Source organism: Corylus avellana, chromosome 4, assembly GCF_965113065.1.
Source record: "Corylus avellana chromosome 4, dhCorAvel1.hap1.2, whole genome shotgun sequence".
Lineage (NCBI taxonomy): Eukaryota > Viridiplantae > Streptophyta > Magnoliopsida > Fagales > Betulaceae > Corylus > Corylus avellana.
In genome coordinates, this window is record NC_142493.1 from 30943266 (window position 1) to 30954837 (window position 11572).

The 11572-nt window shown below is 35.1% G+C and overlaps 2 protein-coding genes across 2 annotated transcripts; both read right to left on the reverse strand.

Moving 5' to 3' along the window:
- Positions 1-499: 499 nt before the first annotated feature.
- Positions 500-4061, reverse strand: LOC132179338 (rhamnogalacturonan I rhamnosyltransferase 1-like). Its single transcript, XM_059592043.2, has 8 exons — positions 3716-4061; positions 3129-3196; positions 2444-2532; positions 1988-2153; positions 1606-1895; positions 1084-1288; positions 835-992; positions 500-728 (listed from the first exon to the last, which is right to left on the reverse strand). Exons 1-8 carry the CDS (start codon positions 4059-4061, stop codon positions 500-502), a joined length of 1551 nt encoding a protein of 516 aa, XP_059448026.2.
- Positions 4062-5794: 1733 nt separating this feature from the next.
- LOC132179948 (Prolyl oligopeptidase family protein) lies at positions 5795-11469 on the reverse strand. The gene is made up of 11 exons (XM_059592769.2): positions 11034-11469; positions 10340-10503; positions 10005-10227; positions 9759-9927; positions 9481-9687; positions 9238-9372; positions 8283-8411; positions 7556-7956; positions 6793-7009; positions 6176-6369; positions 5795-6052 (listed from the first exon to the last, which is right to left on the reverse strand). The coding sequence occupies exons 1-11, from the start codon at positions 11414-11416 to the stop codon at positions 5854-5856; spliced, it is 2421 nt and encodes an 806-aa protein (XP_059448752.2). The 5' UTR covers positions 11417-11469; the 3' UTR covers positions 5795-5853.
- Between the last annotated feature and the right edge of the window lie 103 nt (positions 11470-11572).

Here is an 11572-nt window from a genome sequence, read left to right on the forward strand (position 1 = left end):
CTTCCTTTTTTTGGGTTTGCTTTTAATGCTAAAAGTTCTTATATATACTGCGCATTAACCTCCCGGTTACTTCGGCCTGATCTATTTCACAGCAAATAGAATGCCGCAAGACTGGAGTACTATATATGGAAGGAACAAGGAGACAGTGCTACAAAGAATATTTTGTTCCAGTAAATTGAATATACTAATTACATAATTTATTGTGAGTTACACTTAAATTAATTTGATATTGCCCTCCATTTGCATGGTACCCTGTATATATATATTCATAAATTTGATTAGACAATACCTTTTTCTAATCCCATTTACACCATGAAAAACAAAATGAACTACTTTTGTTTTCCAATGTTGTCACAGGAATTGAAGCACATTATTACAATAGAACGACGAGCCACATGTGGACTATTGTATAACTAAAATTGTTCTGATGATGGTGTATGATAGCAGTAGAAATTAAAATTGTTTTGATAATCACGTGCTTAATTTTCATGGTTCAAGATCAATCAAGTGGTGACAAGCACTCGTGGGGATTTGTCCAGAAATAATCCTCTTCCTTGGGTTTACCTGGAACCTCCGATCTTCTACTTGGGTTCCCCATGCGATCTGCGTGGGTTGCCTTCACCGACGCCGAGAATTCATCCCAGCTCAGTGTTCCATTGTTGTACTCATCTATCAGCTCCACAAGAATCTTTCTGTCTAGAAGGATCGTTTTCTTGAATCCCAAATATCTGAAAACCAAAAAAAAAAACATATGTATATAAATGGCTTTTGTGAGATGAATTTGATGTTTCCAAGATCTGCAATATGAGTAAAGAATAAGTAGATCGACAGTACCGTCTGTGGCCTTCAACAACTTTGGCCATGTTTCCTCCATATGTAGGAACAAAAATATCACTCTCTATCGCCACATGGTAATCCAATGCTGCCATCTGGTTTGAATGGTTTTGGAAGGGCATAAGCTCCGAAGCTTCCAGTAATGTTTCCTTTCTAACCTGTTTTTATTTTTACATCACAAAAAGAAATTAACGCATATATATATATATATCTTTGAAGTTGTTTCAATTAACATATATATGTACTTACAATATTTGGAAAAGCTTCTTTGAGGGCTGCCATTCTCCTTTCTGCCTTGTATATTTCTCCAGCAGCAATATAGACTTGGATATTACGATCGATGTCAAATGCCCGCAATGCTAGTGCAGTTTCCTCAGGAGTCAGAGGGCATAGACCATCTTTCCTTTTCTTCACCGAATCTATTTCTTTTTCTTTCCACCATGGGTAAGCATATCTTTTACATGAATTTATCCAGGTTAGTAAATCTATTATGGGCGTGTTACAATATTAAAATATAAATTAAATGATTAAATGATTAAATTTATCATTCTCTATTAGGTCTTGAATTATAACTCTCTTTCTTTCGTTCATCTTTCGTTTTAATTAAATATTTAACCTCTAAAAGAGGGAAGAATATGATCCTCTCCATTTCAAATGTGGATGAGTATTTTTGTTTTTTTATTTTTTATGGACAAAAATACCTCTCTACTATAACTAACTGAATATTATTCGATTCATTTGAAATAGAGAAGATCCTAATTCGTGTCTCACCTCATTTTGGTGGTCTCTTCAATCTCTTCTTCATTGCAACCTTCTGTACAACCTGAGAAGGCTACCATGTCCATTTCATATCTGAGATGAAGGACCAAGAAAGGCCCTCTTTTCCTCAAAGTGTTGACAACCTTCTTGGCCACTTTCTCAATCGGGGGAGCAAACCTTAAAGCCTCATAGTTTACACGACAGCGTAGTTTCTGGACCTCTTTGGGAATCCCATTATTCGCAAGCCTAGCATCGGTTTTTTGCAAATGCAAGACTTCGTACGTCTTTATGCGAGGAAGAATCTGTATATATATATATGCAAACAAAGATTAATATCTTCATATATAATTAACATGAGCTAGCTATAAACGACGATGGATGAGGAACGACCAACCGTGTTGTAGTAATATGTCATGTTAGACCAACTAATGGGTGGCATGGAATAGAGGGACTCCACTTCTACTTTCTTCTTCTGCTCAGGAGGCAGTTCTTTCAATATCCGAACTTCATCTCTCAATGAAGTGATGAAATAATCCACATCAAATATATCTTGGAACTGACTGCGCATATAAATCAAATAACCAAATTTGGTAACAATATATATATATATATATATATATATATATATATATATATATAAAGAGAGAAATGATTGGTGTTAATTTTTTGTCTATATTTTTCTCATATCATCTTACAAATCAATTATTAGATTTGTGGACTTAACTATGTGGATCTCACATAAGTCAATGATGGACCTCACAAATCTAATAGTTAATCTATTGAGTTTGTAAAAGAATATATATATATATATATATATATATATATATATAAAGAGTTTGTGAGTACTCACCTGTAGTCATTCCAAAAGGAAGTATTGTCCAATTCTGGAACTATAAGAGAGACATTTAGGTATCTTGCAATGGCAACCATGTCACAAATCTGTGAAGAACCACGACAATTCAGAACGTTAAAAATGAAGAGAAAATGAGAAAGGAAGGAGACCAGAGATTAACGTACGTGCATGGTTTGGTTTTAATGGCCTATGTGCACGACAAAAAAGTTCAAAGGACAATGTTTTTTCTGATTCACGTACGTATAATGAAATTTATTCATGAAGGCATGCAACCATAATAATTTACACATATATTTTGCATATTAATAGCAAATCAATATATATATATATATATATATATATATATATATATATATATATAACTAGTCCCCAAGAGATAATTCAATCGACTGAGATCACGCTTAATGAAGCGAATGTCACTAGTTCGAATCTCCTTCTTGTGTGGACATATATTAATATATATATATATATATATATATATATATATATATAACTGGTTGATTCAAATACCGTAAGTCCATAATTGACTCATGTCAATCAATCCATGATTAACTCATGTTGATATATGGAAAGTGAATAATTTTCACCAAGGAGCTTTAAATGGAGCAAAGAAGACTCATAAAGAAGTGTAAAGTAAAATCTAGGGTACGAAAAAATGCTGTAGGGCAAAAAAATAACTTACACCAGATCGCATCTGATTCAATCCTCCATTGGACGAAATCATCAAATATCCATTGTTTTCATAAACTCCTGGAAACAAATTTGAAACCGTTTAAGATTGCTGCTTCTTTTGAACAAGAAAGCTCACGTTACACTAAAATGATCAAAGGATGTATTCAGTTAGGGAAACAAAAAAAAAAAAAAAATTGATCAAAGGATGCAATTACAAATTAAGTAGACATGATGCACCTATAACTACACCATAAGATTTGACAAAGATTATATACATATAGCTAACTCTCGAAAAAATAATAAAGAAGAAGAAGAAGAAGAAAAAAGGAAGGGAACCTTTGCTTTGATATATACCATAAATCTTACCACTAAATCCAAAAGCTTAAACTTATAAGAATTGATGGCTTTAATTATTTAATTTATATTCTAACAAATCTCCTGTATTTACATTAATTAGACTACAAAGTGGTCATTGAGGGCAAGTTTCCCAAAGATTCAATTCAACATTTTCTTCTTTTGGCAAAATATATAGCTAGATGGTTTGATAATGGTACTAATTAGATCCTTAGTTTTTATAATTGCAAATTAATCACTTACTTTCCGGTGGAAGAGAGTATGCGATCCGATGCTTAAACGCGGTCGGACCCAATGTCTGGCCTATAGCAGTCAGCTGAATTACAATAGCCCACAATAGCACCACCGCCGTGGCTCGAACCGCCCAATGTTTCAACCGTGCCAATCTAGACCTAATAACCATCATACTCTTCAACTTTTCAGCTTTGATCCCTGCATTTATCAAACTCTTCAACTTTTCGGCTTTCATCCCCCTAATGATGAAATCCTTCAATATTTCAGCTTTGACTGCACCCATATACTTCAACGTAAGCCTCCTATATGGCTTCTCCTTCTCCGGATCCTCAACATCATCCTTGGTGTAATCCATCTTCAAGAAAAGAGTTTAGAGTTTGAGTGGGCTTAAAAATGGTGTTTAATTAGCTGAATTTCCCGACCAGGTTTCCGGGGATACTCCGGGGAGCTGGCTTTAGGACAACAGTGGCATGCATGCAAGAAGAGTGCGAGGATGCTCGTTTTTAAATAAGAGAATAATATGATTATATTATTCCCCCACTTGTTAATCACATTGATTGGTTTCCTTTTCTTGTGGATTTAATACGATTTATTATTATAGAAAAGATTGAGACCTATGGAAAACTACGTACGTGCATGATGGGATTGATTGAACAAACAAATACGGTACACAAAAATCAGCAATTAGCATCGATTAATATTGCCAGATGTGTTTAAAATATTTTCTTTTAAATTAATTTGCTCTAAAAATCCTTGTTAAGTTTTACTTTGAAAACATTTTTGGTTTTCTTATATATATGGCTTCGATATACGAACTCAATATAAAATTAGTGAGTTAGGATTGATGGGTCTAGCCCACCTAATTAAATGAATCAGGTTAAGGTTAACATATATAGTCTTATACTAATGTCTCGACATGACCTGAATCCAACAAGAGACATAAGGACAAAAATTATTCCCAAAAAAAAAAAAAAACTGAAAAATGTTGTTTCAATGAAAGTTGATATCCAATTACTCTTCTCCAAATATGAACGATAAAGGAAAGTGCATTTTATTCTACGGTAGCTGGAAAATATATTATTCTCTGATATTAATCCATGGATGTTTAGTTTTGATTAGAAAAAAAAAAAAAAAAAAAAAAAAGATCGAAAAATTAAGAATGTTAATTAAGATCAACGGTGAGGCAATATGATTGTATAGATTAGATAGGTTGAGACAATATATATATAGTTGACGTCGATGGGCTTATTAGTTGGTGCCATATGTATCTTTGTCCATAAATATTTCAATTCAACCGTAGGATTTTGCTGTCTAAATTTATATGCTTCAATTTAAGATGGAAAAGAATGAAGTAGCGAATATAAATAAGGTTGCTGTATTGCATTGAAAAGGAAAATTGCGACTGTTACCACATGTTCGTAACAGAGTTGTGACTCTAATCACGTGTTATACCCTCTCTTTCGCCCTCTCACAGAAATTAAAATTTGTGAAAACATGGTAAGTCCCAAAATGTGATTTTAAAAACGCACTTTTAAGTACTAGACAAAATCGCAATTTAGTTTTTAAAATCGCAGTTTAGCCTTTAAAATTATGCGTTTTCAAAAAAAACCTCTCATTACCTGCGATTTAAAAACGCAATTTTTTAAAAAGATAATCCCAAACAACGGATTCATTTTTCTTAAATGTCATCAAACGAGATAAGTTTTTAGAATTCTCATAAGTTAACCAACCGTTAGTTGAAATTAATATTTGAGAGGAGGAAGGATGGAACCCATCGCCCCAAACAAAAAAAATGTGAATAATAATAAAAATAAAAATAAAAGTATTCATCAACTTAATTGGGCCATGTTCGATTGCTTGACCAATGGGGTTCTCATCAACATTTACTTTAAGCATGGTCCCCATAATTTATATATGCTCTTAATTATGAACCATTTTGTCAATATTAATACAATTTTTTATTTTTTTTTACATATCCGCACAAGAGGGGAGGGGGGTCAAGGCACAGATCAAGGCGCTTCACACTTAAAAATAAAATAAAAATTTATGAGGCTTCAATGTGATGGACACACTCTAATATATACCAAAAAAAAAAACACCCTTCTTTTTGTTTCAATTAATCCAGAATCCTTAACCCCCTATTGAATTTATTCATTGTTGAACATCCCTAAAACTTTGATAAGAAAAGCGTAATCATAAGCCATTTCCTCACATTGACCATAGCGTCCACCTTCACCAAAATGTCCTCCACTCATATTAGTCTTCAAAAGGACTGCACCCGAACATTCAGAGCATGTAGTATCCCTTACTTTGGCCACCCATTTTGCAGCTTCCCAAACTCCGACCCTGAGAATGAAGATTATGAGCCACAAGTATAAGTTCATGGCGATTTTCTTTATATGTTATGTCTATTTATGCATGTGATTGTTGATGACATCAAATGGCAGAAGATAGAAGATAGAAATTTGCCTTGAGTCATGAAATGATGCTGTAACCAGCATTGAAGGATAACAAGTGTGAGGAGTAATGTTATCATAAGGAGAATAGCTCAAAATAGACTCAAATTGGGACTGTATCTGAGGATTCCCAAATTCTTCATAATCCAATATGGTGAGAGGCAAACTAGGATCCAGCAATGTGTTGCATATATCAAGAAATGGAACCTGTTACAAGAATTACCCAAACATCAGTGCCAACAATTTAACAATAAGAAAACTAATCATTCAAATTAGCCCAAGTAATACTATGAATCACCAGATAAATTAGCATAAAAAGATAATCATCATATATAAAGTATGTACATATACTAGTGAAACTGATATATATTATTCAAACACTAATCACTTCTAAAATTGAAAAATGCTATGCTTACAAATAAATTTTTCAAAAACAACTTTTACAAAGTGATGTGGCACTATATGATTGGGTTTTTCAAAATTTGAATTTATCTCATTTCCAATCATGTTGTGCTTCATCACTTTGTAAAAACTTTTTTGTACAAACAATAAAGGCTATATATATGGAACAAAAAACCACTTCACTGGATCAGAACACTAAATGGTAAAATATTTCAGTTTAGGGCTAACCTTCAAAATAGCAGCACGAAATAGATCCGGGTACATATTGATAGCCGCCCCGACAACTAGACATCCTGCACTATATCCAATAGCACCGAGCCGATCTCTATGAACATAGCCCTCACTGACTAGGTAGTTGGCACATGATCCAAAGTCATATACGGAATTCTGTTTGAACAACCCATTGCCAGACTTATGCCACGAAGAATCACCACCGCCACCGCCTCTGCTCAAAACAAAACTTCTTGTGTCATATATATAAAGGAATCAGAATCAACGCCACACTCATTTGATTTTTCAGCCAAGAAAGCAGCTTCTTGGCATACCAAGTGCAAAACATTCAATCTCAAAATTGAAATCAGTGTAGGTAGTAAATACAATTACTTGCTTATTTTAAAAAATATAGAAAATACCAAAACATTGATGAAGACAACCTAAGATATAGGATCAACTAGAGCTTAGAATAACTCATCAATTTTATGTACATAGACACAAGACAAGTTTAATTTATATCAAATACAAACAGGCAAAACTTTTACATATGCAAGTTCAAAAACAACCAGCCCTCTTCTCGCCTTGGTGGTTGGGTAGTCATATGGTCCTTCGGAAGGTCACAGTTCAAGCTATGCTAAGCTAGCAACAAATAAACTGGCAAAACACATTAGCAATCTGATTGGTTTCATTTCATGTATAGAGTTAACGTATGTTAATGTCCACTTCAAAAAATCAGTGCCAAAAATGGACAAAAGAAAAAACTTAACGCAGAACCAACCTCACATCAGCAAATGCCACCACCCAACCACGATCAAGCAAACTCAGGCGATTTGCACACCAGCTTTTTTCTAAAATTTCCCCATATGCCCCATAGCCATGTAAAACTCCAGGAGACTGACCCTTCTGCCAGGATTTTTGAGAGTACAAGATGGTCAGAGGAATCCTCACACCATCATAGGAAACAACTTCCTTTCTTTCACAACAGTATGCACAGGAAAATTCCTTCCATCTCTGTGATTCAAAATTTTGGATATTTTCTTCCTTGTTTTGAGAACGAATCGTATCTAGCTCATAAGCTGCTAAGCGTGTTCTATTAACAGAAACACCCATCACTTCCTCTTGCTGCACAATTGAGTATGTCTGTCTTGACATGTCATAGTCAACAATCATATCAGGCATCTGCAGATTCCAAAAGAAAGGATAAATATTTTTATATCAAAACCAAGGAGCATATCTAACTCCAAAGTAGCTGAAAATAGTATAATTAGATGTCAAAATTGAATTTGATTCCTACAAAATTGACAATATTCATAAGCATTTTAGCAATTTTTACCAATTTGGTGGTACTTGGCACTGCCTCCAAGTACCACAAATATTCTACTAATTGTTCCATACAGCAGATTACTAGAAAAAAGGGAGAAAGGCACTGCGAGGGTGGCGGGGCGTCAGACAAAAAGCGTGATGCATATGTGGGTAAATCTAATTATAATTATTAGAAGTTATACCACTGGAGAAGAAAGCACCACGCGGTAAACCAAGCTCATGAAGTCATGGTTTGAACCTGGAACAACACTACATGAATTTGAGGGCAGGGGGAAATACCATGGATTAAGATTCTCAATCTCTATTTGATGCTGCAAAACATTCAATATGCACAGAACATGAGTACAAATACATTTGTATATGAACAGAGCATAAAATAATTTAATTTTTCTCTTTTGTAAGCAGAACTTACATATTGATTAGAACCACCATGACATAATCTGAACTAGAAATTAAAACAGCTCAGAGAAGGGGAAAATCAAGCATTAGTAGAACCAGAGATATCTAATGATCCAGTGTCCCTAAGATGAGTAAATAAGTTATGTTGAATGTATTTTCTTACACACATACGCGCATGCATATGTTGCACTTATTTTAGTCAATTAAAACTTCAGTGCTTCTCTCCTTTTATACATCTACATGATCGTAAGTGACCAACCATAAATGTATCATTTGCATATGAAGTACTGAACCACATATCTGATGTTCTATAGCAAGGATAGGATGTAAAACCATTGAATCACATACCTTGTCACAATAGATTTCATTACAACAGGAACAGGGATATAGATTCCACAATGGCTATGACAATTACCAAGATCAAATCCGAAATTCCTGTTACTGACATAACATCACTCTGAACAAAGTATTCTGCCCAATTTTGTGGCAACATTTTCTTTTTTTTATCCATTCTTTTACACTTCATTTGATGATCTTATATTTGTTTTAATCTGTAATAAAGGATCCTACAAGCATGGTTTATATTTGTTTCTCTCTTACACAGGACGATGTTGATTGTAACATGATGTCCTTCAAGACTACAGAGCATAAAGGCAAAACAAAGATGAAATATCATCACTCTTTACTGTTCATATTTTCATAGTAAAGCGTAATGCAATAAAGCAGAGAAATAAATACCTTACAATTAACATTAATAGGCAAATCGATGGAACAAAACATAGGAAAGCCCTTCTTATTGACAAAAAGCACCAGATGCCCATTAAAAATGTCCATATCTTGTAAGCTAATATCTTCTCCTGGAAGGATGACATTCTAAAAGGAAAACAGAAGTATTTCAGAGATGAGAAAAATGGATACATAAAAGAGAGGCAATCAAACAGTAAATTATAAAATATACATGGGTTGGAGAACAAACTTCACCTGCCAATTTTCTGGCTGTATATCTTCAACTCGGCATTTAGCCAGGTAATAGTTTCCACCAGAACACTCCTTATTCTCAGTCAAAGGAGCATTTGTAAGAATATAAAATATACCGTAGTGATGTTCCAAAAAATACTGTACACCACAAACACGCTCACATATTCTGCGCAAACCATCAAATGGGTTGGCAGCATCTATTACGTAAACCTGCCATAGACAGGACAAGATATAAGTCCACCATTTGAGAATAATAACAACATATGCTTGCAAAGGAAAACTAAAATTAATATGTAAATTCCTTCCTCGGATGAAGTTCTTGAGTTTGAATTCACAGTAATGAACTTGCCATCTTTTGTGCTTGTAATGTCCACACAAAAGCTGGAATCACTCTCTGTAAATACTGGGACGTCATCTGTATCATGAAATCCTAGTTTGGTACAGAGAACCCTGCCCAAAAAGAAAGAAAAAAGGGTAAGAGAGTATCATGAGCCCCCAGGAAAGAGGATCCAGAACAGTCACCTTGCCTGTAAGGTCGTTGATTATCATCTGATATTGTATAAAACAGAGTATTTCCATCTTGAGCCCATGCCAAGCTAACAACCCCATCAACTCGTAATTTTGGAATAATGCATCCACTTCTAAGGTCCTTAATTTGAAGCATGAATCGTTCACTGCCAGTAATATCAAGTGTGTATGCAAGAAAATTGTGGTCGGGTGAAATTCGACATGCACCCACGTGCACATAACCTGCAACATTGAACGCCAATATAACAAAAAATATTAGCTAATAAAAGGTAATATCTATGAGAAAGAATTTATTGGTGCTCTTCTCACGTAAAGAGGTAAGAGAGAAGCTTGCCATATTGCTCCGCAATTTCATTCCAGTCTAGCAAAGGTTCCTCCCTTCCAAATCCTCCGCTTGCATAATGAAGAAAAGTCTTCATAGAACCACTTTTCTGAGTATCTAACCTCCTACACAGAACCGGGTATTCCTTTCCCTCAGGAATGTATTGGTAATACAACCTGCTCAAATGTAATGAAGACAAATTTTGAATTTCAAAGAATTGCCCCTCCATTAAAGCAGAAAGATAAAAGTTAACTGCACAAATCAAAATTGGTGCAAGTGTACCACTCTCTTCACTCCTGCATTCCCCTCGTCACATTCACTAGAAATTCAAGTCCACGCCTATTAGATAATGCTTTCATTATAACAGCTTGGATTGACAGTATGTGCATTTTAAGGCTTTCCAAGCATTTCAACCCACCCACTAACCTGCTACAAACTAAATTAGCTCGCCAATTGATTTCCATGAGCCAGGGACTTCACCATGAAAATCCAAATTCTTTTCATTTTTTACACCAACAAGCACTTGTACAAACATACAAATGATACAATTCACTAACATAGCATTCCAACCAGTCAAAAGACTACATATATATTACAAGTCGAAATTTATGAATTTCGCGCGCACACGACACTCACATAAAAATTAAAAGAAAAATTGTAAAACTTTGCGAAAAAGACGAAATGGGTTGATGAAAAATGAACAAACCAGGGTCCCCAGCGCTCAGGAGGAGTGGAAATAGTGGCAGGCATTCGGCTTTTCATCTCGGAAAACAGCGTGCATTGCAGGTTGTGGGTGTCAGCCATAAAAGCTTCAGCGTACGAGTTTTCTTGGCTAAGGTACTCAGAGAGATCAGGGTCGTTGGTGTTGGACATCCAATGGAAAGGATCTTGCCACGTCCTCCCATGGGCCGTTACTGTGAACGGGATTTTCTTTGGGACCGGAGGGGCTTGCGGGGGCGGCGAGAAGGGGTGGCCTCTGCAGAGGGAGGAAAAGAGGGAGGAGGATGCGTTGGGGATGAAGAGAAAAGAGAGGGACAAAGTGTACCCTTTGATTGAGCGCTTGGGGCTTAGCAGGGAGGCAAGAGCCATAGAGCTTGGAGGTTGGAGACCGGAGTGGTAACTTCAGAGTTCAGAGTGGTGTGTTTTTTTTTTTCTCTCTTTTTTATTAATGTTATTTTTTAAGAACTACATTTTACCTCTAAACTTTGTCTTATTTTTAAATATGTCATCGAACTTTAATTCAGT